Genomic DNA, 27615 nt, shown 5'->3' with positions numbered 1-27615 from the left:
TATCAATCCTTTGACACTGTAACTGTTGCAAAATTTTTGAGCGCTTAATGGGGGAATTAATCCGTCATACGTTCCATGGCCTAATCTCTCTTTTTTTTTTTTATTGAAATATTTTCATAATATTACATTAACTTTAACATAATTAAGATATGGAATCCAAAGTAATTAATACAAAAGACACCAGAAAAAATGCCATCAAGAGGTCAAGAAAGCAAAGAGAGAGTATGAGGAAAGACTGGCAGGAGAAACAAGAAACTTCAAACCCTTCTTCAGGTATGTGAAAGGGAAACAATCAGCCAGAGAGGAAATGGGACCACTGGATGATGGAGACAGGAAAGGAGCGATAAAGGAAGAAAAAGAGATAGCTGACAGGTTAAACAATTTCTTCTCGTCAGTCTTCACCAGAGAGGACACATCCAATATCCCAGAACCCCAGGTGTTTATAAACGGAGAACACGACGAAAGACTGATTCAACTAGAGGTAAGTAAAGAGGATGTCCTCAGACAGATAGACAGACTAAAGAGCGACAAATCACCAGGCCCGGACGGCATCCACCCAAGGGTACTAAAAGAACTGAGAAACGAAATAGCAGAGACACTTCAACAAATATGTAACCTCTCCCTAAAAACTGGGGAGATCCCAGAAGACTGGAAAATAGCAAATGTCACGCCCATCTTCAAGAAGGGATCAAGGGGTGACCCGGGAAACTACAGGCCTGTGAGCTTGACCTCGGTTCCGGGAAAGATGATGGAAGCAATGGTAAAGGATGCAATCTGTGAACACATAGAAAACAATGGACAACTGAGGGCGAGCCAGCATGGCTTCAGCAAGGGAAGGTCGTGCCTCACGAACTTGCTGCACTTCTTTGAGGGAATAAACAGCCAGATGGATAAGGGGGAATCCATAGACATCATTTACCTTGACTTCCAAAAAGCCTTCGACAAGGTACCTCACGAACGGCTACATAAAAAGCTGTGGAATCACGGGGTGCAAGGGGATATCTACCGATGGATCAAACACTGGTTGGCAGGCAGGAAACAGAGGGTTGGAATAAAAGGCCAATACTCAGACTGGCAATGGGTCACGAGCGGAGTTCCGCAGGGGTCAGTGCTGGGACCTCTACTGTTCAATATATTTATAAACGATCTGGAGACGGGGACAAAATGTGAGGTTATCAAATTTGCTGATGACACCAAACTCTGCAGCAGGGTTAGAAACACGGAAGACTGTGAAGACCTGCAAAGGGACCTAACGAGACTGGAAGACTGGGCAAACAAGTGGCAAATGAGTTTTAACGTACAGAAATGCAAGGTCATGCATGTAGGGAAAAAGAACCCGATGTTCAGCTACAAAATGGGGGGAACACTACTAGGGGTGAGTAACCTTGAAAGGGACCTGGGGGTGATGGTAGACACATCACTGAAACCATCGGCGCAGTGTGCGACAGCCTCAAAGAAAGCAAACAGAATGCTGGGCATCATCAAAAAGGGTATCACAACCAGGACGAAAGAAGTCATCATGCCGCTATATCGCGCAATGGTGCGCCCGCACCTGGAGTACTGTGTGCAGTACTGGGCGCCGTACCACAAGAAGGACATGGCAGTACTCGAGGGAGTGCAGAGGAGGGCGACTAAACTGATAAAAGGTATGGAAAATTTTACATACGCTGACAGGTTAAAAATGCTGGGTCTGTTCTCCCTGGAGAAGAGGAGACTTAGAGGGGACATGATAGAAACCTTCAAAATCCTTAAGGGCATAGAGAGAGTAAATAAGGACAGATTCTTCAAACTGTGGGGGGCCACAAACACTAGGGGTCACTCGAAGAAATTGAAAGGGGACAGGTTTAGAACAAATGCTAGGAAGTTCTTTTTTACCCAGAGGGTGGTGGACACATGGAACAAGCTTCCGGAGGAGGTGATAAGCCAGAACTCTGTACAGGGGTTCAAGAAAGGTTTGGATAGGTTCCTGGAGGAAAAGGGGATAGAGGGGTACAGATAGAACTTGAGGTAGGTTGTAGAGGTGTTCAGAGACCACTTCACAGGTCGTGGACCTGATGGGCCGCCGCGGGTGCGGACCGCTGGGCGAGATGGACCTCTGGTCTGACCCAGTGGAGGCAACTTCTTATGTTCTTATGTTCTTAAAATCAAACAAACCAATTAAGGTGAATATCCATCTAGCCCACAACTTTGGAAGAAGACAACTCTATAGTTCAGACAACAAACAGGAAATCAAAAAATAGGAGTGGAAGAGGGAAGACCTTTCCCCCTTTCACAACCTATTTACATACATATGGCGCTACTCATATATAAATCCCCATTGAGAATAGCAAATAAACAGGTCAGGTTTCTTTCCCTTTAAGAAATAATTCTAATTGAAGTGGATCCCAAAAAACATAATCTTTATCTTGAATATGTAATAAACATTTTCAGGGAAATTTTAGGAAAAAGGTAGCACCTGTTTTAAGAACCTTAGGTCGTAAAGCCAAAAAGGCTTTCCTCTTATGTTGAATAGATTTTGCCACATCGGGAAACATTAAGACCTTATCTCTACAAAATTTGCCTCTCTATTTTGCAAATATAGTTTCAAAATTAAAGCTTTGTCTGATTCATTTATACAGATAATTAACAAAGTAGCCCGAGTTTGGATCAATTCTTGAGTCTTCTAAAAATTTTGTCAAATCCAAATCTGCTACACTCCATTGATCCATTCCCCCTTCTACTGGAACTTTTTTCTTTTGGGGTATATAAAAAAAGTTAGAAAACATCATAGTATCTGAGTTAGTTACCCCAAGTATCTCCTTGAGATACCGTCTAGAGAATGACACGGTGAAAAAATTGGTCCCCGTCACCGCCCCGTCCCCGTCTCACCATCCCCGTCACCGCCCCGTCCCCGTCTCACCATCCTCTTCACCGCCCCGTCACCGCCACTGCCACCCCATTCACCGCCCCGTCACCGCCACTGCAATCCCATTCACTTTTCTTTATTTACGTATAAAGGAAACATTCTTTAAAACTTTAAAACTTAGTTAAATATTAGTTAATAACTATACAAAAACAAAACACGCAGAGAAAAAATTAATTAATATAAATTCCCTGACTTCCCTGCACTGTCCCCCCTTGAAGGTCTGCCAACCCCCCTCCCCCCAACGACCGCCCCCCCCAGCTTCAAAATGATGCCTGAAGTTACCTTGGGGGTTCTGAGCACTATTAATTTTAATTTATTACAGCACTCCAGAAATATTTTTCTAATTGTTTTAACTTGGAAAAGCGAACCAGGATTGTCTTAATGAAAGGCTTATGTTCTGCACTGCAGCCCTCCTGCCCTCGACGCAAACCCCCCTCCCCCCAACGACCGCCCTCCCCAGCCGACCCGCGACCCCCCTGGCGACCCCCACGACCCCCCCACCCCCCTTCCCCGTACCTTTGGTAGTTGGCCGGACAGACGGGAGCCAAAACCGCCTGTCCGGCAGGCAGCCAACGAAGGAATGAGGCCGGATTGGCCCATCCATCCTAAAGCTCCGCCTACTGGTGGGGCCTAAGGCGCGTGGGCCAATCAGAATAGGCCCTGGAGCCTTAGGTCCCACCTGGGGGCGCGGCCTAAGGCACATGGTCGGGTTGGGCCCATGTGCCTCAGGCCGCGCCCCCAGGTGGGACCTAAGGCTCCAGGGCCTATTCTGATTGGCCCACGCGCCTTAGGCCCCACCAGTAGGCGGAGCTTTAGGATGGATGGGCCAATCCGGCCTCATTCCTTCGTTGGCTGCCTGCCGGACAGGCGGGTTTGGCTCCCGTCTGTCCGGCCAACTACCAAAGGTACGGGGAAGGGGGGTGGGGGGGTCGTGGGGGTCGCCAGGGGGGTCGCGGGTCGGCTGGGGGAGCGGTCGGAGGTTCTTGGGGGGGGCGGTCGTTGGGGGCGAGGGGGGTTTGCGTCGAGGGCAGGAGGGCCTGGGATCCCTCCTGCCCGTAATGTAGTGCGGGGTGGGGTTAGGGGGTCGCCGTGGCCAGGAGGGTTTGGGCTCCCTTCTGGCCCGATATTGTCGGGAAGTCGGCGGTCCTTCGGGGCGGGGGTGCGAGTGGTCCTGCCGGGGGGGGGGGGATGTATCGGACGTCGGGGAGTCGGCCGGGCAAGAGGGCTTGGGCTCCCTCTTGCTCCGATCGCGGGTGCGGGTGGGAGCGCGTGCGAGCGGTCGTTCGGGGTGGGGGGTGCGAGCGGTCCTGCTGGGGGGGTGAATCGGGCGTCGGGCGGTAAATAGCGGTTCCTAGAAGGGGGTACATTGGCCCGCGGGGACAAACCTGTTCACCGTTTCCGCGGTCGGTGAATGGCCTTGTCCCCGTCACCGCAGCGACTGCTAGTTTTCTTCCCCGTTTTCGGCGGTGACCCGCGGCTTAAATGCGGTGGCCGCGGGTAAACCGTCACCGTGTCATTCTCTAATACCGTCTCAAAAATATCTCGGGGGATAACAAAAATATCTCGGGGGATAACAAATGGGTCGATGGAAAATTTACAATCTTAAATTCTTTGCTCTTGCTTAATTTTCATTCATTTCTAATTTATAGTGAATATTCAAAGAATATTTAGTAGATACCACCATAGAGGTCTGTAAATTCTTAATCTGTTTTTCCATAGAAAGTGTACGTTTATTTAGGTTCCCAATGTTGGCATCTCCATTCTCCAATTTATCTACTACTTCCTTGGAAAAAACCTGCACTACACGTGATTAGTAACCTTTCTCAGCATTGCCTCCATCCTCGTATTTGGGAGTCCACAAGTCTTTTAAAGTACTTCCTATGGATTTTCTTCCAGCCCCTCAGCGTGTCTAGTGGTTTCAAGAAAAACTTAAGGCATCTGAGAAAATACCATCTCCATAGCCTGCTGAGGGTCGGAGGCTTCAAAAGAATCTGCTTGTGAGCCATTAGGCTCTAAGCCCCTAGGAAGATCAGGAGGGAGGGGGGTGCATTCTAGTGAGCTTAAAGAGGCTCCTGAGATTGAATCTAGTTTATCAGTGGGTTTTGTAGTCCCAGGTAATGTCAAATGTTTATCCATAGGTCCAACCGTGACCGGGGTTGAGACTCGAAATTTACTTTTACGTTTACCCATTACACAGTTCAGTAAAAGTCCTCAGTAAATAAAGTTAAACTTATCTCTATTTCTGCTCCAGTGGCTCCCAAGGGGCTCATAAGGGGCATGACCTGCCCCTCAGGGCACGCCCCTCCGGCCACGCCCTACAGCCCCGCGCCTGTGGCTGCGCCACAGGAGGAAGCGCGTTCTTATCTCCCAGGCCAGGACCTGATGGTAGTTGGTGTCCTTCTCCAGTGCCTGTTGGCAATAGGCACTTTAGGTATCTGGGAGGCGCTCCGGAGAAGAAACAGCAGGTAATAGCCAATATTTCAAAAGTCTCCACTCCCTAGTTTCTCTGCGCCCTCAAGGAGATTGCTTCCTTCCATAGCCCATACTCAACCTGTGAATCACAAAAAAGAAAACCCTCAACTCCCAGAAAAGTGACCCCTGTCATCCCAGCCACTAACTGGGTCACCACCATAGCCCAGCAAGACGCTAGGAACTATTAAAAAATGGATGGTTAACAAGACTAAGAAGTTATAATGCCCCTGAATTGCTCCATGGTGTGACCTCATTTGGAGTATTGCGTTCAATTCTGGTCTCCTTATCTCAAGAAAGATATAGTGGTGCTAGAAAAGATTCAAAGAAGAGCAACCAAGATGATAAAGGGGGATGGAACTCCTCTCGTATGAGGAAAGACTAAAGCGTTTAGGGCTCTTCTCCTTGGAAAAGAGATGGCCGAGGGGAGAAATCTACAAAATCCTGAGTGGAGTAGAACGGGTACAAGTGGATCAATTTTTCACTCCGTCAAAAATTACAAAGACTAGTGGACACTCGATGAAGTTACAGGGAAATACTTTTAAAACCAATAGGAGAATTTTTTTTTTCACTCTTGAACACATTGACAGAGGTTGTGGTAAGAGCGGATAGCAAAGCTGGTTTTAAGAAAAAGGGTTGAACAATTTCCTGGAGGAAAAGTCCATAGTCTGTTATTGACATGGGGGAAGCTACTCCTTGCCCTGGATCGGTAGCATGGAATATTGCTACTCCTTGGATTTTGGCCAGGTACTAGTGATCTGGATTGGCCATCGTGAGAATGGGCTACTGGGCTTGATGGACTATTGGTCTGATCCAGTAAGTCATAGAAACATAGAAATAGACGGCAGATAAGGGCCACGGCCCATCTAGTCTGCCCACCCCAATGACCCTCTCCTACCTTTCTCTGTGAATAGATCCCACGTGTCTATCCCATTTGGCCTTAAAATCAGGCACGCTGCTGGCCTCAATAACCTGAAGTGGAAGACTATTCCAGCGATCAACCACCCTTTCAGTGAAAAAGAATTTCCTGGTGTCCCCGTGCAGTTTCCCGTCCCTGATTTTCCACGGATTCCCCCTTGTTGCCGCGGGACCCTTGAAAAAGAAGATATCTTCTTCCACCTCGATGCGGCTCGTAAGATACTTGAATGTCTCAATCATGTCACCCCTCTCTCTGCGTTCCTTGAGTGAGTACAGCTGCAACTTATCCAGCCGTTCCTCGTACGGGAGATCCTTGAGTCCCGAGACCATCCGGATGGCCATTCTCTGGACCGACTCCAGTTTCAGCACATCCTTACGGTAATGCGGCCTCCAGAATTGCACACAGTATTCCAGGTGGGGCCTTACCATGGATCTATACAATGGCATAATGACTTCAGGCTTACGGCTGACGAAACTCCTGCATATGCAACCTATGATTTGCCTTGCCTTGGATGAAGCTTGCTCCACTTGATTGGCAGTCTTCATGTTCTCACTGACGATCTATTCTTATATTCTTAAGATCCTAAACCCCACTGTTCTACCCCCTTCCAGAATGTAACATTGTGGTGGTCCACCCCCTCACCCCTCCCCTCCAACCCCCCCCTTCCTCCATCCTTGAACTAGCCTCGGGCTGGCATAAAGGAACGCAAGGCCCCATAGAGGAAATGAGTACCAGGTCGACAAGCCCTTGCTCCACTCGACCTGAAAGGCCAGACCCCATTAGGGTTCTTACCCCCCCACCCCATCACCTCATTCAAATACTCCCACATTTGCACTCCTCATACAACCCACCATAACAGGCCCCCTCTATAACCCTGTACGGGGAAGGGGGGCACACCCTCATATACTCACACCCAAGTCACTCCAACAAACCCCTCCAGTTGCTGCTTCTCAATAGTCCAAGGGTAAACTCCACCATCCTCCCATACAAAGATTACGGGGGACACACTGGCTCTGGAGTCATGTGCTGGCTTTGAGGTAGTGCTGCCTTCTTCCCTTGTCTCTGTTGCCCGGCCGATGCCGCTAATGTAGTAGCTGTATCTTTATCCACGTTGTTTCTCGCCTCTGCAGAGAGGTTGGGTGCCTCCATGGCTGCCAAGAGTCTCCAAGCCTCCTCCAAAGATCAAACTGTTCTGGTCGTGGTTCCCACCGTCATGGCCAATGCAAATGGGAAAAGCCAGTGATACCTAAGGTCCTCTGAATGTAAATACTTTGCAACAGGTCTCCAGTTTCTTCACTTACGGAGGGTCACTGCAGCCACATCCTGAAAAACATCCACTTTGTGGCCTTGCCATACATAATCCTTTCGTTTCCAGGCTGCATGAAAAATTTCTTCTTTTTGCTTGTAACGGTTGAGGCATAGCAAAATATCCCAGGGGTGATTATTGGCAGGTGGCCTAAGGCATGTGCACTCTTTCCAGGCTTATAGCAGAGTGGGAGCCCTCTGGACCCCCTCTAGTGCCAGAAGGACCATGCAGATGTCCCCCGCCACCTGCCTAGCATCCTGATAGCATGCCTCCTCCGGCATCCGCAAATTACATTGCCTGGAGCAATTCTCCAGATCCTCAATTCATCCCACAGTTCCTTGCAATGCAGCAAGCTACTATTGAGTGTCCACCAGATCTTCTCCATAGCCATCCAGACATTGCTCCACATCTTCCTGCCGGCGGGCTAATTCAGCCATGTTCTGCCACAGGTCATTCACTGCCTGAGTGATATCCTGGCCGCATTCAGGACATTTCCGATTTAATGTCCAGCAGAAGCTGGGTGATTGAAGTCTGTAGGATTGGCTGCAGTGGCAAGTGCCGATTCCACCGAGGCAGGTGGCGACGTACTGGTTCGGTCCAAGGCCTCTGCCATGCTGGCCACGTGCGAAAGACTGGAGTCCTTCGGCCCAGCTTTGCCTCCATTGAAATGGTAAAAGTCCAGCTTTTGCCAGGTCATCATTCCATCCTTAGCAAACCTCTCCACGCAGAGGGGATGATAGAAAAGTTGCACAATTGGGAATATTTATTAATTAATAGCATGGTTTTGATGGAGCTCCTTTCAGAAGCTGACTGCTATACCGGTGACGTCACTTCCTGTCGGGATGTTACCCTTTAATCCAAAGATAAAGGCAGGTGAAGAGCAACAAAGAATATCATAAAATTGTAAGCGTGAAGAAAATTGTTTAATTCTATCTAATGTAACTTATAAATTAGTGTGTGTGTGCGCCACTTTTTAAAATTGTTTAGTGGGGAAAGATTTAACAGTCTCAAGGATCAGTGTATTTCAACCCAGTCCTTGGGACACACCCAGCTTGTTATGTTTTCAGGATATCTGCAATGACTTTGCAAGAGAGATTTGTATGCACTTCCTGTTGGTATGCAAATCTATCTTATATTCATTGTACATATCCTGGAAACACAACTGGCTGGGTGTGTCCTAAGAACTGGTTGAGAACCTCTGAGTTACATGGTGAATCTTTTTTTTTTTTTTCCCTTTTTCTTTTTAACTATAAATTGTATACCATAAACACACAAATTTTGGCATTGAGGACTATTACAACCAAGACAAATCACAATGATCTACAAAGAAAAAACAGGTTTCATCATTAGTACAAGTCAGCTGAGAAACCCAACATCTTTGCCCCCAAGTAATCAACAACATAACATAAAAATCTATTTGTATACCGCAGTACCTTATGTGGTTTACAAAAGAAAATTGAAACAGTGACAATAAAAACAAATGACCTAGAAATTACAAAAATTACTTAAATAAGTAGGTTTTCAATAGCATTAGCCTAATATATTCAGTGGTTATATGTTGGCAGTCATAATAGCAAAATCCCACTAATAGGGGGGTTGATCATTAACAGGGAACCAAAGTTGAATGTTCCCTAAAGTCAGTGATTTTATCAAAAATCCTCAATTCTCTAATCGTCATCTTCCAAATAGACAGTGATGGACCTAAAGCATCTTTCCAGGCATGAGCTATGTTCATTTTTGCTGCCAAGAATAAAAGGTGAAAGACCAGCTGGGAATAAGGCCCAAGATACAAGCTGTTCTATTATATGCCCAGTTCTTCCCAGTTCAAGTTGATCACATTTATTTATTTGGATTTATACCCCATCCTGCCAGAACTCAAAATGGGTTACAGAGGCAGTAGCTCTATTAATGAGTCACACCTGGATGCAAAAATCCAAAGGGAGGGAGGGGAGCATACACTGGCCAGATAAGTCCTCGGTGGTTGCATAATTTAAAAGGGTTCATAGATAACCCCGCGAAAGACAAAGGTGCGCGCCGACAACTGAGCGCAAGATGGAGGCGCGTGCCGAAGAAAATTATAGTTTTTACGGGCTCCGACGAGGGGTTTTGTTGGGGATCCCCCCCAGTTTACTTAATAGAGATCGCGCCGGCGTTGTGGGGGGCTTGGGGGGTTGTAACCCTCCACATTTTACTGTAAACTTAACTTTTTCCCTAAAAACAGGGAAAAAGTGAAGTTTTCAGTAAAATGGGGGGGGGGTTACAACCCCCCAAGCCCCCCACAACGCGGCACGATCTCTATTAAGTAAAGTGGGGGGGTTCCCCCACCACACACCCCCCGTCGGAGCCCTAAAAACAGTAATTTTCTGCGGCGCGCACCTCCACAGTGCGCTCAATTGTCTGCGCGCACCTTTGTCCCGGCACACTTTTGACCTGACACCATTTAAAAGTAGCCAGAAAGATGAGGAGAGGTAGAAAGTAGAAAAATGCTGATAGTCTGTGTGGATGATTGGGAGACAGCAGAGGAGGGGAGGGTCATCCAGTTGAGGAGCCATATCTCCAAAATAATATATGAGGTAGTTCAGAGAACAGCTTAAAAGATTGGTCATATGTAATGTTATGAAAGAAGATTTAAGGATTTAGATATGAGGCAGTAACTAGACAAAATGGAGTCCCAGCTAAAGGTCACCCTCTGTGCCCTTTTCCATTTTGGGTTTGCGTTGCAAGCTCACACCTTCATAGATTGATTGATTCAAAAGGGTGATACAGTGCCTCCTGTGGCTTTGTATAAAGGAGGTTGCTGCTTTTTCCCATTTATTGCAGTATTTTGTAAATATTAATAACCTAGGAATGAGATGGATTTATATGTTGGTGCATTTATATTTTTTTGAGACATCTATGTTTCTATCAGCAGACATGATTTTTATGAAAGCAAGCTCCAGGTTATGGTATGACACTGAAAAGGAAGTATACTTCAGGTGGGTGCATAGAACAGTCTTCCAGAAGAGAGGTAGTGGGTGCTAAAACAGTAGAATTCAAGAAGATATAGGATAACACATTGAATTTGACTTGGAAATGGCTAATAATGCCCTTCAGTGGGAGAAGCTTGACATATTTCTGTGCTTTTTTCCCCCCCTTTAGGGGTTGGACACGTCTGATTGTAGAGAAGCCATTCGGAAAGGATCTGGAAAGTTCCAATAAACTTTCCAACCATATCGCGTCCCTTTTCAGAGAGGATCAGATTTACCGTATTGATCACTATCTGGGAAAGGAGATGGTTCAGAATCTCATGGTGCTAAGGTTTGTACTTTTTCAGGGTTCAAATCTTGATTTTTCCACTGACTCTTCTTGCAACCGTGGGTCTACTACCTCAGGTATAGCTTACTCCACTTGGACAAGGAAATAACGTGCCTTGAATTTGAAAAACCCAACTCTGTCCTGGTGTTAGTCTCAGTGATATGACTGCAAACTGACCCAACAGTTTAGCATCAGCACTCCCTGCTATTATGTAGGAGATCTATGTATCACATCTGGGCCACCTGGGGATGATGCAGAGAGAGTACATACAGCTTCTTGGGGAAAGAATGTGAATCCTTTCACAGAGATGACACCTGGTGATCAGACTTAAGTCTGGAGGTAGCTGCCATGTGTGGCTCCAGCTAAAAAGTCACTGTGTAAGGGTAGGGTAGTATTGCAAAACATGTGAAAACTCGCTGAATGGTTGCAAATAAAGATGTACAGTATGGGATCACAGCATTGGTTCTACAATGAGCTGAAAGCCCAGATAAACAGGAGGAAAATTACTGGTCAAAAATCAACATGATTGCAGGGCTTCGCCTGCTTCTAGGTTTACTTTTCATAAAGCTCATTTTTTTGGGTTGTTTTTTTTTAAAGGTTTGGCAACAGAATTTTTGGCCCAGTTTGGAATCGAGACAACATCGGCTGTGTTATGCTGACCTTCAAAGAGCCTTTTGGGACTGAAGGTCGTGGAGGTTACTTCGATGAATTTGGAATAATTCGGTAAGGAAAAGCTGACTAATTATTGTTTTCAGACACCTGTTACGTCTTTTTTTATTTATTTATTGGTGCTATTTTAATTTCAGGGATGTGATGCAGAACCATCTCTTACAGATACTCTGTCTTGTGGCAATGGAAAAGCCAACATCCACAAACTCTGATGACGTCCGAGATGAGAAGGTTTGCAGATTTATCCTTGTCCAGGAAGCATAACTGTAGTAGCTCTTCCAGTCAGTTGTCCCTCCACAGGCAGAGCTAGTGTTGTAAGGGGATAGATGTATGTCATATTCTGCTCTTAACATTTATGCTGTAGAAAAAGAACTATGAAGGCCCAAGAAGTCTGCCTAATTTAATCCAGAGTTGATCTCTGCTATTTTGCAATTAAGGATGATCTGCTTTTTCCAGACTTTTTAAAATTTAAATAGTTGATCAACTGCCTTTTGATATATTACAAAGTAGTATGCACCAATGTACAGCATAAAAGAAGCTAATTCATAAAACCATGGCTTAAAGGAGAAACTAGAGACTTAGGGCTGGATGCATAAAATTGTCCAGTCGTCGCTAAACCAGTTTGGCTGATTTAGTGATCTAATTATCTGACCTGATGTTTAGATGTCTCACCGCATGGTTTTCCATGCATTTGTACATTCTTTGACTCTGCCATGCAAATGACCTCATTAGTATTAAAATAAGATAATTAATATTAAAACAAGCCATCTGATCAAAGCCCCAACATGGCAAAGGCAGCAACGGCTAATACCGACCTGAAAAAACAGACAGGCCTGCCTTTTTTTTTTTTTCCCTATGGGCACAGATGTGTGTGTGCGCGTAACACAATATCTACTGCCCCCCTCCCTTCCCCCTGACGATACCCGGAACAAAACTAAAAAGAGAGGTAGGAAGGGTGCCCACTCCCTCCTACCACCGGGTAGCTCCCCCTGCCGAACTGACCCCCTCCAAATATGCTAGGACCCTCTCCTCTTACTTACTCCCCATTTCAGGAGAGCCCATGAAGGAATATGTACAGTAAATAAATCTGACAGATAAATTGGGGTGCCAGGAAAAGGGCACAGTGAGTTAACATAATAATCTTGAATTTGATTCTAAAAAGAGACTGGAAGTTTCTGAGAACTGACTTAATCAAATCAAATTACTGTGATACCTTCTATAATCTCAAATGTAACTTTGAAATGCTACAGTTTATACAAAATATTCCAATAAAGTTAATGCATCAGACTCATAATTGTAACACTGTTGTATTACAATTGAGTCCGATGCATTAACTTAATATTTTGTATAAGCTGTAGCATTTCAAATAAATTTCCTTGAGAGTTGTATATAGAGCACTACCAATGCTTTTTTGTCTTCAAAGGGATTAAACATGAGCTTAAGTTGAATTAACCTCTGAGAAAGTGTGGATCAAGGGAGTCAAGGTCAACATATGCTATGACTTGAACATTATTGGTGTAACAAAAACAGCTGAGACTCAGACTTTGGATAGGTGTGAACGGGATGAATAATATATTGAATAGCAAAGGAGCAAGAGTAGCCTTATGGGACAGACACTGCAATGCAACAAATGAGCCATGAATGAGGAAGAATTACATTTTGCAGTGAAAATCTGAAGTTTGAGGTAAACCAGTACAGGACTATGCCTCTAAGATGGTAGTTGTGCAAGCTGAGAAACATAGTGCATGATCTACCAAGTTAGAAGCAGTACTAAGGTCTAAGAGCAAAACAGTTGTGATTTTTCCCACCTGCCACCACACTGTCGCTCACATATGCAACCCCTCCTCCCCCCTCTCGGAAGCATGTGCAAATCAAATTTTACTGGTCTATCAACTAACACAGATGTCACAGTTCTATAAGGTAGAGGTTTGACTATTGTCTAGGTAATTGGAAAATTGCCCCAAAATGATTACAGGGATTTTGGAGATGAAGAATCAAAGATTTACTTAGAAACATGATGGCAGATAAAGGCCAAATGGCCCATCTAGTCTGCCCGTCCACAGTAACCATTATCTCTTTCTCTCTCTGAGATCCTACATGCCTATCCCACGCCTTCTTGAATTCAGGTCCAGCTTGGCCTTTTCAGGATAGGATGGATAGTTGCTTCTATATACTACCAGATCGACAAACTTAAAAGTGACAAATCCCCTGGACCGGATGAAATTCACCTGAGAGTCTTGAAGGAATTGAAGGTTGAAATCGGAGAGTTATTGCAAAAACTTGCAAACCTGTCAATCAGAACTGGTCAGATACCAGACGACTGGAGGAAAGCGAACGTCACGCCAATTTTCAAAAAAGGATCGAGAGGAGAACCGGGCAACTATAGACCTGTGAGTCTTACGTCTGTCCCCGGCAAGATGATTGAATCACTGATCAAGGATAGCATAGTTCAGCACTTGGACACACACGACTTGATGAAACCCAGTCAACATGGATTCAGGAAAGGGAAATCGTGCTTGACGAATTTACTCCAATTCTTTGAGACCGTGAACAAGCAAATAGATAGTGGAAAGCCGGTGGACATAATATACTTGGACTTCCAGAAAGCATTTGACAAAGTTCCACACGAAAGACTTCTCAGGAAACTACAAAGCCATGGCATAGAGGGAGATATACAAAGATGGATAGGCAAATGGCTGGATAACAGGAAGCAGAGAGTGGGCATTAATGGGAAGTTCTCCGACTAGGAGAAAGTGACTAGTGGTGTACCCCAGGGCTCAGTACTTGGGCCGATCCTTTTTAATATTTATATCAATGACCTGGAAAACGGAACATCCAGTGAGATCATCAAGTTTGCAGACGACACAAAACTCTGCCGGGCAATCAGATCGCAGGAGGACAGTGAGGAACTCCAGAGCGATTTGTGTCGGTTAGAAAAATGGGCGGAGAAATGGCAGATGAAGTTCAACGTGGAGAAATGCAAGGTAATGCATTTAGGCAGTAAAAATAAGGAATACGAGTACAGAATGTCAGGTGCAACTCTGGGAAAAAGTGAACAAGAAAGGGATCTGGGTGTACTGATAGATAGGACCCTGAAGCCGTCAGCACAATGCGCGGCAGCGGCAAAGAAGGCAAATAGAATGTTGGGCATGATAAAGAAAGGAATCTCGAGTAGATCGGAGAAAGTTATAATGCCGCTTTATAGGGCAATGGTCAGACCCCACTTGGAATACTGCGTCCAACATTGGTCTCCCTACCTAAAGAAGGATATAAAACTGCTGGAGGAGACGAGCGACTAAACTGGTGAAGGGTATGGAGAAACTGGAATATGAGGATCGACTTAAAACACTGGGATTGTTCTCCCTTGAGAAGAGGAGACTGCGTGGGGATATGATCGAGACCTTCAAAATACTGAAAGGAATCGACAAAATAGAGCAGAGATTATTTACATTGTCCAATTTGACACGGACAAGAGGACATGAAATGAAGCTAAGGGGGGACAAGTTCAGGACTAATATCAGGAAGTTCTGCTTCACACAGAGAGTGGTTGACATCTGGAATACTCTCCCAGGGGAGATTATTGCGGAATCGACAGTCCTAGGCTTCAAAAGCAAACTAGATGCATATCTCCTTGAGAGAGGCATATAAAGATATGGTTGGCTATAAAATAATTTAACAAAGTTGGTGGAACACTAAAAGTGTATATAACGTGATTATAATCAAGGGAAAAAAGACCTCAAAATACCCCTAAATTGTGATCAATGAAGTCACAAATATTTTGGGGTTAGGTATCATCACCGGTCAAAAACCCTTGAATTTTTAATATTTTTAATTTTCATTGATTTTTAGTTATTTAAAACATTTTTTCTTTTATTATAAATATAGTATATGTCAATTTCATACTTAAATTTTTCCTTTTAAATGATTGAGCATTCAAATGACCAGCAACTGTTGGTTCAATACCATAATAATAATTCTGCTGATATTTAAAAGATAGTAAGCACTTATCTTTGAAAATGGGTTTTCAAAGATAAGTGCTTACTATCTTTTAAATATCAGCAGAATTATTATTATGGTATTGAACCAACAGTTGCTGGTCATTTGAATGCTCAATCATTTAAAAGGAAAAATTTAAGTATGAAATTGACATATACTATATTTATAATAAAATAAAAAATGTTTTAAATAACTAAAAATCAATGAAAATTAAAAATATTAAAAATTCAAGGGTTTTTGACCGGTGATGATACCTAACCCCAAAATATTTGTGACTTCATTGATCACAATTTAGGGGTATTTTGAGGTCTTTTTTCCCTTGATTATAATCACGTTATATACACTTTTAGTGTTCCACCAACTTTGTTAAATTATATTATTATTTGGACACTATTTTGTTTTCCATTCTTTTATTCAGTTGACACTGGCTATAAAATAAGCCAGGTGTATACCTGGCAGGGCCTCTGCGTGTGCGGATCGCCGGACTTGATGGACCGAAGGTCTGATCCGGAGATGGCGCTTCTTATGTTCTTATGTTCTAGCCCAAAGGAATATATCCATATTTATGGCTGGCTTTGAATGTGAGAAGAATGAATCAGAGGGAGGCCAAGTTTAGGATTCTTAAACAGAGCAAGCATTGTATCATCAAATAAGGTGGGAGGCTTTGTAGAGGATTTATTTATTTAAAAACATTTATATTTTGCATATCCCCAAAACTATGTGGGTTATAAAAACATACATAAGCATAAATAGACAAACAGCCAAACATATGCACATTAATAAAAAATATTCCAAAACATTTTCTTATAGATCTCCCAAAAAAGTAATAACTACAAAACTGTAATATCTCCCCTATACACTACCAGAGACTTCCTTAAAATAATAAGTTTTCAAACACTTACGAAAGGATAATAATACAGGAATCTGACGAATATGCTCAGGGAGTGCATTCCACAATCGTGGATCTGTAACACTAAAAACTCGTTCACGGATTGTAACCTTTGCAATATCATGTAAAGAAGGCCCTTCTAACAGGTGCTGAGATCCAGACCTCAACAAGCGAGAATGTACATATGGGGCAATCAGGATACCCACAGCTTTTGGCAATTCCTGCCGCATGACTTTAAAAACTAGCAATGGTATCTTAAACTGAATTCTCCAAGCTACTGGTAACCGATGCAATTTGGCCAGCAAAGGTGTTACATGTTCACTACTGGAAAGACCTCCAGTGACAAAGGATAGAGCTTTCTCAAGATCCGGTAGGGGGGAGGGGGCTGAGAATTTGCTGAGATTAGGAAGGTTTAAAAAAATAGCAGAGTGAAGGAGATGCTGCTGTGGTGCCAAATGAGATGCCTGATCAGAGTTGAATTCTGGTACTGTTACCCCTATCAGCTCCTCTGGAAAGCTGATCCATCCCGTTACCTTTTCAGTGGAAAATATATTTTACAGTTTAATCCTGTGACATCTAGATTTACAGGTGTCTTTCTGCTGAAAAGGGTTAAATTCTCATATATTCTTTATACTTTTAGGAATTTTTGTTTCTGCAGCTTTCCTTTCCACTAAGAAAGACATAATTAACTCCGATGATCTTGTTACTGTTTTTAGGTGAAAGTTCTTAAGTCCGTTTCTGAGATCCAGCTGAATGATGTGGTTCTGGGGCAGTATGTGGGGAACCCCACAGGCCAAGGAGAAGAGAAGAAGGGTTACCTTGATGATGCAACTGTCCCGGCAGGGTCTCTAACAGCCACCTTTGCCGTTGTGGTGCTGTATATTCAGAATGAGCGCTGGGATGGTAAGTGACTGCAGGGAAGACGGCTTCCCTTGCTAAAGGAGATGTCCCCGGCCTTGCGCTTTCCTCCTCGTGTGTGCTGCATGCAGCAACTCAGAGTTTGTTACTGGTAGAAACATTGTTTAAGGGTTCGTATGAACTGGATATGTGCTGCTGGCTGCTCTGTGCAGGAGCTGGTCCTGATAACTCCTTAGGCTAATAGGAAGCAACTTTTGGGTCTGCAGTGATGAATTAAGGTTCTGGGGATTTATGCTGAGAACTCTGTGGTACCAGGGTAACTTGAGGTTTTGTTTTTGATTTTTTTTTTTTTTTTTACCTGCAGGTGTCCCATTTATCCTACGGTGTGGGAAGGCTTTGAATGAGCGCAAGGCAGAAGTGCGGTTGCAGTTCCGGGATGTCCCTGGTGATATATTTAACCAGCAGTGTAAACGGAATGAGCTTGTCATCAGAGTGCAGCCAAATGAAGCAGTTTACACAAAACTGATGACCAAAAAGCCTGGAATGTTCTTCAATCCAGAAGAATCTGAGCTGGACCTGACCTATGGCAACAGATATAAGGTGTGTGAACCTCAGAGGTGTCTCTTAACTGCTTTATCCACAGTCAGTGTTTGTCCCTAGGCTTTTTTTCCCCACAGGGAAAGGTGTGAAGTAGGGTCCAGGAGAGCATATGAGGTGGGGCTGTTGCTGGGAGAGATATAAGATAGAGAATGACGTGGGGACACATTTTTCCCCGTCCCCATGGGAACTTATTTTCCTGTCCCTGCCCCATTCCTGCAAGCTCTGCCCTCATCTACACAAGCCTCAAACACTTTAAAATCATAAGTGTTCGAGGCTTGTACAGAGCTCACTGGGAAGGGACAGCAACATAACTCATGGGGACGGGGAAAATTTTGTCCCCATGTTATTCTCTTAATATAAGAGCCATTCCTCGTGCTCTCATCAGCAGGCTGGGTGTGAGGTGGGATCTGTCTCTGTTTGCAGTTTTTCTTATTGTCACAATGGGGGTGGGAGTGGGAATTGAACTTTACTCTCTATTTTAAAGTTTTTTGCTTTAAGTAACTGAGCCCCTTCACATGTAGATACTAAGAATTGAGGTGTTCACTAAGCTACATCACATCAATTCAGGACTGGTGGGTTATGCCCATCTACCAGCAAGTGGAGGTAGAGGATTCAGAATTGAGGTGTGTAGCTCTCCCAATTGAGCATTCCTATATTTTCCAGCAGCCTGGAGGAATTCCTGGTGGTACTAAATGCCTCGCCTCCTCTCCACCCCCACATTCTCCTGGTTGGCTTGGTCTCCTTCCTCTACAAGGAAAAAAAGGATTCTTTTCAGCACATCAGTTTGGGGGAAGGGACTTATTTGCAGCTGATGAATACAAGTGTTTCCTTACCTGCTTTGCTTATTGCAACTCGGCTGAGTCTGTGAAACCCTGTTCTCACTATGCAGCAAGAGAAACTGCATCAGAGCAGTATGAATCTTGTTCTCTTTCCCCACTGTCAGAGGAGAAACATATCAGAGTACGTGGAAAGCAGCCCTGGTCCAGTTTTAGCTTCTGTCCCTTCAGCTTCAGGAGAGTCATTATCTTTGCTGCTGGTGGTTATAGTTTTCATTGGTTAGCACAGGAACAATGGCCATCTTTGAAGTTTGTGCCTCTGAGCTATCAATTTAACAGGGTCTCTTGCTACTCCTTTTTCATCTACTTCGCTTCCCTTCAGTACTCTTCCCATGCCTCGTTTTGACATTTCCGTTCTTACTTCATCAGACTTTTTTGCCAAAATGTTCTCAATCCTCTCTTCAGCCACAGCCATCTTCTCCTCCTGCCCAGGATAAGCTTTCTTCTAAGAAGAGAAGGTTGCAACTACCTTCTGACTAGGAAACTGAATCCTTGGCTTCTGTTTTTCCTTCTGTCTTGCCTCAGTCCCTGCTTTATGACCACTACTAGTAGACTTCTCATGGAGAGGAGAGAGAGCTTCGCATTGAGAAGGGAGATGATCCATCAATTTCTTGTTTCTTTTGCAAGGAGGAACTAAGGCTCCTGGATATTCTTCACGTTTCTTCTCTAGTGCCTCAGCCCTCTGCTGCAACCTTGGATCCCATGATGTCAGAGATCAAAAAGCCTCCTAAATCTTTCCATATTCATGAGGCTGTGTAGAAGCTCAGCGGAACACTCCTGATGCTGGGCTGAGGGGTGCCATGGATCCATATCCAGGCTTTACCCTTGGTCCTTGGTTATGGCTATTACAAAGACTATGGTACTGGTGCAGGATTGCAGACTAGAAGCTACACTAAATTCATCCTTTGAGATTGCAGGCTACAGTTTCAGCTTACCTTAAGATTGTTCAAGCCAGTGATACCTCCATAGACTCCACTTCTCTGTCTTTGGACTTTTCTACTCTGGAGGCTGGTTTGGCTTACTTAGCAGGCAATCTTTCTGATCTACTCAGAGCTTCTGCAAAGGAAATGGCCTTGGTGGTTTCAGCACAGCATTTCCTGTGGCTAAAATTGGGCTGATGTGGCCTCAAAATCCGCCCTCCCCAAGCTTCCCTTTTGGGGCAACTTATTTAATGAAGAAAAGTTGGTCAGTGATTTGGGAGACCCTCAGTCTGCCAGAGGACAGGCTAAAGTTCTCTAGGAATTCTCAATCTCAAGCACAGTTTTGTGATACTAAATAATATAGACCAGGACATTCTGCCTCCTTTTCTAGGTCTTGCTGTCTTTCATGGGGATAAAAGATCTGGAGGACCATCTCCTCCATCTACCTCTACTTATGCTTCCCAATGAATGTACACAGGTCCACTTGGAATTCCTCATAGACGCCTATCTAGTTTTTACAAGGAATGGACCAAGATTACATGAATCAATGGGTCTTGGAGATTGTCAGAGCGGATTGCAAACTAGACTTTCTCTTCCCCACCTAGATTTTTTTTTCTTGGAATTTCCTTGCATCACTCCTGTCAAAGAGAAAGCAATAAAGGACACCATGGAGGATCTTTATTCTTGGGAACAGTTTTTATATTTCATCTATTTTGTGGTACATAAAAAAGGAGACTTATTTCAGCCTCATTTCTGAACCTAAAATACATAAATCATTCTCTGAAGACCACTCATTTCTGAATAATCCCTAGATCTCAAGAAGGCCTACGTCCATATTTCAATTTGGCCTCTACAGCAGCAGTTTCTTCATTTTGTGGTTTTAAGGCAACATAAGAACATAAGCATTGCCATAATGAGACAGGCTGAAGATCCATCAAGCCCAGTGGTCAATCCAGTTCACAAATACCTGGCAAAATCTCAAGAATAAAATAGATTTTATGCTGCTTATCCTAGAAATAAGCAATGGATTTTCCCAAGTCCATCTTTGAAGATGCTTTCAATTCCAAACTCTAATCCACCTTCTAAGCACCAATATCTGTCTTATCATTCCCTTTGTAATTGGCTCACCTGATCATAGTGTATTGATGCACCTTCTAGTCCAGTTGTCTGTCTTGACTAAATTGTAAGCTCTTTTGAGCAGGGACACTCTGTTTTGTGTTCTGATATCTATGTATGTCTAGTAGCACTATATAAATTAGTAGTAGTAGTAGCAATTAAAAATGGCTTTTGGACTTTTCTTTTAGGAAAGTAGCCAAACCTTTTTTAAACCCTGCTAAGCTAACTGCTTTTACCACATTCTCTGACAACAAATTCCAGAGTTTAATTACATGTTATGTGAAGAAATATTTTCTCCAGTTTGTTTTAAATTTACTACTTAGTAGCTTCATTGTGTGCCCCCTTCTCATAATATTTTTGGAAATAGTAAGCAGATGATTCACATCTACCTGTTCTACTTCACTCAGTAATTTATCGGTTCCAAGCCATGCAATTTATCTTTCCACAGCAACCAGAACATTCTCCAAGGTAATATTTTTTTCTTCATCACTAGGGGATCAGAATTTATCCTTATTTGAACAGTTGGCTAATAGATGATCCTCCTTCTTCCAGGACAGTTTAGATCAGGGGTCTCAAAGTCCCTCCTTGAGGACCGCAATCCAGTCGGGTTTTCAAGATTTCCCCAATGAATATGCATGAGATATATGTGCATGCACTGCTTTCAATGCATATTCATTGGGGAAATCCTGAAAACCCGACTGGATTGCAGCCCTCGAGGAGGGACTTTGAGATTCCTGGTTTAGATGTTACGCCCACAGTAGAAGTCATCCAGTTTGTGGTCCTGTGTTTGCCTAGAGGTTATCTGTGTTCTGCATGTGTGACCAAGGCCAGGAGTTCTGGTAGGAATGAATGTTGAGAAGCATACAGTGTAGTTTAATTTTGTGGTTAACCATTGTATATTGTTAATAAGCTTATATTGTGTGTGTATATATATGAAAAATGAATGGGGTGGAGTTTGAGCAGAGTCTGGGGTGGAGCTTTTAGGCCCCCCCCCCAAAAAAAAAAAAAGAGTTCTGCTACCAGGGTGCTGAGGCTGTAGCTCTAACCACTAGGCCACTCCTTCCTCCATATGTCCCAGGGTGAACCCTTCAGTCACCACTACTTCAGTTCTCCTTTTATTGAGGATTTCAGGATCCCTCCCCACTTGAGGATTGCTTTGCTACATTCCACCAGTCCTGGATTCTCATGTGTTGTAGATTCTAAGGGAGGAGAAACTTAGTACTTACTGGCTATTTTTTTCTTTTCCTTTTTAGTCTCAACAGATCAATCCAAGTGCCTGCCTTTCTTCGTTGTCTCTTTCAGTATGTTGCTGTTTGATATCTGGAGGTTATCTCTGTTCAGGTGTTCACTGAGTTCTGCTGTTGCATTTTTATTGTTTCAACTATCCTTTATGAGCCTAGCAGATTGTTTCTTTGGTTAAGTCGTCCCAACTGCTTTGTTATTGGAATAATGAATTGGAAGAGCTGCTTACTCCTATTATGGCACAACTCTATTCTGAGTCCTCTTCCTCTATCTGAGGTAGATGGTCATAACCTATCAGTCCTGAATTGATCTGTTGAGAGTAAAGGGAAGAAAATCAGCAGGTAAGTACTATTTTTTTCTTTATTGTAAGATATTAAAACATTCCTTGGAAAAACTGCCTGAGAATTTTTGAAATAGATCCCTATAGGTCACTGCCTGCCTTTTGATTCTTCTGTAGGATGTGAAACTTCCAGATGCCTATGAGCGACTTATCCTAGATGTGTTCTGTGGTAGTCAGATGCACTTTGTACGCAGGTGAGTAACACTGCACAGAACCTGAGTATTAATATCTTGAGCATTTGGGGGGGGTTAAATAGTTTCCCCAAAATCTAGCATTTACACGTGAATTTTTTTTGGGGGGGGACGGGACTGATTATTATTATTTGCAGTATGGGTTGGAATTAGAGAGTTGCACAGGGACAGAAATCCCGCCCGCCCCCACCAGGATCTTCTCCATCCCCACCCATTCCCGCAAGGAACTACCTCCATCCCCGCCCGTCCCCATAAAAAGCAGCAATTACTTCTGACAGGATCATCAATTCCAGTTTCTTTTCTGTTTGCACTGCTGTTTTCCTTGTGGAATCTCTTTGGTAGAACCCTTTTTTTGCTTTCTGTTCAGGTAATTAACTTATAAACCCCCTCTTTTACTAAGGCTGACGTGTCCATTATATTATATAGACGAACCCTGCATCCAAAGCCTTCCATCCCCGTGGGAGTCCCGTTGGCTAGAGTGGGGTCCCCGTGGAAGTCCCGTGGGTTAGGGGGGAGATTCCCGCAATCCCCATTCCCGTGCAGACCTCTAGTTGGAATGCTGAGAGCATACTGATGTTTCTAGAGTCAGCGTACACATAAGCGCTAATGTGCTAAAGGGTTTGACAAATTTTTGCATAGACCTTCATGGTATGCTGTGATTTTTCAGAGCTACTTTGGAAAAGGAGAGCCATTGTATATAACAAACTGTAGTTTTCAAGTCCGTTAGAAGGTATTATATCCTAGAGCAGAGCTTCCCAAATTGGGAGCCAGGATCTTAAATGGGGTCATAGCTGGTGAGCTCTCCATAGGTACATTATTTATTCTGCATCTCCGGAAGAGTCGCACAATTCGATTTGGCTATGATCATGGGGGCCACATCTGCAAGAATGATTGATAACCACTGTTCTAGAGAACGGTCACCTGAGAATGCTTTTGTAAAAACTTAAAGGCCAACAAAAGAATGAGGTCTGGGATGGGTCTTCTGCTCTGTTCAAGATTATACCTTGTGACTTTGGGAGTGATAATGAGCTGTGATGGGTTTTTTTCCCCCCACTCTAGTGATGAGCTCAGGGAAGCCTGGAGGATCTTCACCCCACTCCTTCACAAGATTGAATCTGATAAAATAAAGCCTATTCCTTATGTCTATGGCAGGTAAGATTCCGATACCACCACCAAAGCAAAGCACACTGGAGGATTTTCAGATCTACCATAGTCCAAGAAAATGGAGCACATTGCAACTGGAATGTTAGGCGAAAAATTGTTTGGATATGTCTTACTTGAGCACTTTACTAGTAATGCAGTAACGAGGATCTTTTTTTTTCCTAGCCGTGGACCAGCAGAGGCCGATGAGCTTATGAAAGCTGTTGGATTTCGCTATGAAGGGACCTATAAGTGGGTGAACCCCCACAAACTCTGAATTGCTTTGAGCAGCACAAGCCAGCTGGATTCCTGTCAGAACAGAGCTGGAATTGCAGCATCCTTCCTCTCCTTCCGCTTCTGCACTTTGCTAGCTGAGGTTTCTGCTGCTGATGCAGAGGTTTGACTGCTCTTTTGTAAGGAGTGCTGCTAGTGTACTTCTGTGAAGTTTCTGCTGTGTTAAAATGGGCAGGTTGGTGTGCAATAGCTGCTTAATAGCTGGAAAGCTATTCCATGGAAGAGAGCTGAGCAGTGACGAGTATACACAAAGATATTTAATATTTTTCCTTTTTTTATTAGGACATTCTAATGTAATGTGTATAGAAGTCCTGAACACTAGAGTTTTGCATCTGAACCTGCAAGTTACTTGCAGAATGAAATCACTCATTTTTAAACTCCACCTCTTTCTCAGCAGGCTTGCTTCTGTCCCCATAGTTTTTCTTCTGCAAGCAAGTTGCTCAAGACCGCAAAGTAGACATGATTCTCAAGAGGCAATTTGAAGCTTTAGGAATTAAAGCAGCAGCCACAGCTTTCTTTTGTGGCATGGGCTTGCCATACTCGACTAGCTGGGGTCCCAGCCTTGGGAGGTTGACCAAGACCTTTAGATGATCCTTTCTGTGGTGAATTATGTAGTAGATGATCTGTATGACATCTTAAGAGTCACGAGCAAGGTATCGGCCTATTCTAACTTCACCTGATAAATTCTTTGGATCAGACAATGGGCAGGAGACTCGGTTCTAAGACCACCTTCAGCAAGCTTCCCTTCAAAGGGCAGATGCTATTTGGAAAGGGTCTGGACAATCTGATGGCCGGTGATACGGATTGTCGCCCTAAGACCTTCTGGACAACAGACCCCGGGTGGCTGAGGGCGAAGGAATTTTCAAAGATTCTGTTCTTATTACAGTACATTTATAGACCGCAAAACTTTCCAGATCGATGCGGTTTACATAAGGTTTACAAATCAGTAAATTACAAAATTTGTGACTTAATCATTAATTTCCCCAAAATCTTACAAACAAAGATGTTTTTTTAATAATTTTCGGAAGTGCAGATAGGAACCTGAGGTAGCAAACAAGATACATAACTCGGAATCCTGACTGGCTGCGTTACAAGCTGTCTTTTGCAGGGAGCCATTTCTTAAGATTACAGAAGCAGGGCTTTCCTTGCGCACAAGTCTGTCCTTCCATGTTAATCAGGAGGTCCTTTTGGCCTACAGAGTTGAAGAAAAGGACAAAATATTGTATTTGCTAGATGTCAAGAGCACTTCTTCACTACCTCAAAGTTACGAATGAGTTTCAAGTTTTTGATCATCTTTGTTCTGACAAGTCATGATAAGAAAGGCAGGTCTGCGTCCAAGGTCTCAGTCTTGTGACAAACCTATTGCAACCCCAAGGTTTATCACAGGAAAATTCAGGAAATCATACAAACCCCGGTGCAGAAGGGCAGACCAGGTCATAGCCCATGACAATAAAATAGCTGACTACCCTATGAGCAGTAAAGAGGAGATTGACACAGAATATTGGGACAGATAACAACAGGAAAGGTTTGCCTTACCTGAGGCAATGCCAAAGCAAAGCAGGAAATCTCTGCCCTGCTATTACCCTGTTCCTGTAAAGCAGAAACCAGAAAGAAAGTTTTCTCTCAGAGAAATGTCACAGGCTGAGGAAGGAAAGCCTTTCCCCCTACACAAGCCAAGGGGGTGTGGTTTTCCTCAGCTTAAAGTGAGATTGAGTAGTGAGCAGAGGGAGAGACAGGAAAGGCTCACCTCTGTAGCGCCACTTTTTGGGAGTAATCTTGGAAGCACAGGATCTTATGGTTGTCATATATTACCGGCTGGGCTGCATGAAATGCTTGTAGAATCACACTTTTATGTGTATAATTCATGAGCTTTAGGATTATTACTCTTGGTCAAGCTTGGAAGTACTTCACTGTCCCAGCCTAGGGGCCCGCTCAATCCGCAAGAGGCCCACAGACTCTGGGAGCTGTAGTTTCCCAGTAAGCCACTGCTCCATAAGCGGTTGAAGATCAGCTTCTAGCAAGGCTTCTGGGAACCCGACGAATTGGAGATTGTTTTGATGGATCCTATTCTCCAGGTCCTTGAGCCGTACCTCCAGAGCTGCCAAGCGCTGCTGAGTATTTTGTTGTGTGGTCTCCACCATGCTCACCCAGTCCTCCCCTCCGTAGCACTCATCCACTGTTGAAAAGTAACAAGGTCCCAGCTTACATCAGCCAACTTGTCCTGGAGTTGTACTAGCTTAGCATCTATTGGGAGCAGGCGCTTTTCCAGGACAGTCCCTAGTGCTGCCATCACCTCTGAGGTAATTTTGGCAACCCAGGCAGAGCTCACCGTTTAACTCATGGGCCTAGAGGGCACCACCATTTTTTCCTCAGGCCCACAGGTGCAATCACAATCCTTCCTTGCTCCCTTAGAAGCTATAAGGAGAAGGAGAGCACTCCAGCTGCTCGAGCCAAGGGAGCTGTAGCGATAGAGGAGTTGTGGTCAAGAAAAAGGCACTGAAAGTGAGGGATTTTAGGAAGGCAGCGGGAGAGACACAATCAACGTCCTCTCCCAAACATTTTGTCACGTGATCTCATTGGGTCCTCAGTAGTTCTGCCCTAGACTCAGAGGACTGCTTTGGTATTTCCCTAGGACTACTAGACATATTGCACTGATTAGGTTCTTACCTTGATAATCTTCTTTCTTGTAGATGTAGATGTGTCTAGTAGTCCTGGGGCTTCACCTGCCTTTGGTCTTAATTTCTGTCTGTGTCTGACTGTGAAGAATTTCTGTCTCTCAGCTAAGCTAAAAAAAAAAAAAAAATAAGAGATCAAGTCGGAGTTTCTGCTTCTTAGCAAGACATGCAAGTAGCTACAAGCTCCATATATGTTGGTGCTATTGCATGCAGTTTTCTATAATTGTGATAACGTTATACTTATCTCAGAGCAGAACAGAAGTCTAGTGTTGGGGAGTTCTTATTAACCTCCTTCCAGTGATGTCTTTCATTACAGTGGTTCTTGACTGGGAAGGAGGCAGAGTTGAAAGATGAGTGATTTCATTTTGCAAGCATGTTGCAGGTTCAGATAAATAATCCTTGCATTTAGGACTACTAGACACATCTACAAGAAAGATTTCCGAGGTAAGAACTTAATTTTTCTTTCTTATAGTGCAATATCAGGATGCAGTTTTGGTACGGGTAATTGATTCCTTGCTATATAGGTGATTTCTGGGTCCTGGATGGGCTCTGTTATCTCTAATCTGTATTACGGTGTATGGGTGTGTGACCACTAGGTGCATACAATCCTACCCTCTTCCTACCATCCTTGAAGCTGTCAGGAGTGTTTTCTCTTCTGGCTACTGATGGATGAGGCTTGAAAGGCCTCAGAGTGGGACTGATGATGCCTCAAGTTTTAATTCCAAGATCACAAAAAGATACAAAGCAGGGCTTTCAGCATTGCTTCTGCAGGCACTGGCACAGAGCATGAAGACAGAGAAGTACTGATTTATTTTTATTTTATTTTTTAATAGGCTTAACTATTGAAAACATTCCAACATTATTATTTTATATAGCTTTATATTACTTTTCTGAACTTTTGTTAATAAAGTTTTAGGTCAAGTGTGTGGGTTGTGTTCTTTTGGAGTATAAGTGTA

The 27615-nt window shown here is 43.8% G+C and overlaps 1 protein-coding gene across 2 annotated transcripts in view; it reads left to right on the top strand.

The window, feature by feature from the left end:
• The window catches only part of G6PD (glucose-6-phosphate dehydrogenase), a 58106-nt gene extending 30523 nt beyond the window's left edge, over positions 1 to 27583 (top strand). For both annotated transcript variants that reach the window (XM_033920297.1, XM_033920302.1), the window contains exons 6-13: positions 10738 to 10896; positions 11491 to 11616; positions 11700 to 11793; positions 17164 to 17350; positions 17670 to 17905; positions 22477 to 22553; positions 23610 to 23702; positions 23877 to 27583. In XM_033920297.1, the coding sequence (XP_033776188.1) occupies positions 10738 to 10896; positions 11491 to 11616; positions 11700 to 11793; positions 17164 to 17350; positions 17670 to 17905; positions 22477 to 22553; positions 23610 to 23702; positions 23877 to 23967 (1063 nt within the window). In that variant the 3' untranslated portion in view covers positions 23968 to 27583. The remainder of the gene's footprint in view (positions 1 to 10737; positions 10897 to 11490; positions 11617 to 11699; positions 11794 to 17163; positions 17351 to 17669; positions 17906 to 22476; positions 22554 to 23609; positions 23703 to 23876) is intronic.
• Positions 27584 to 27615: the final 32 nt, after the last annotated feature.

The sequence above is a fragment of the Geotrypetes seraphini genome, chromosome 1, assembly GCF_902459505.1.
Source record: "Geotrypetes seraphini chromosome 1, aGeoSer1.1, whole genome shotgun sequence".
NCBI classification, from domain to species: domain Eukaryota; kingdom Metazoa; phylum Chordata; class Amphibia; order Gymnophiona; family Dermophiidae; genus Geotrypetes; species Geotrypetes seraphini.
Note: the sequence above shows the minus strand (reverse complement) of the source record. Positions and strands in the feature narration are given on the sequence as shown.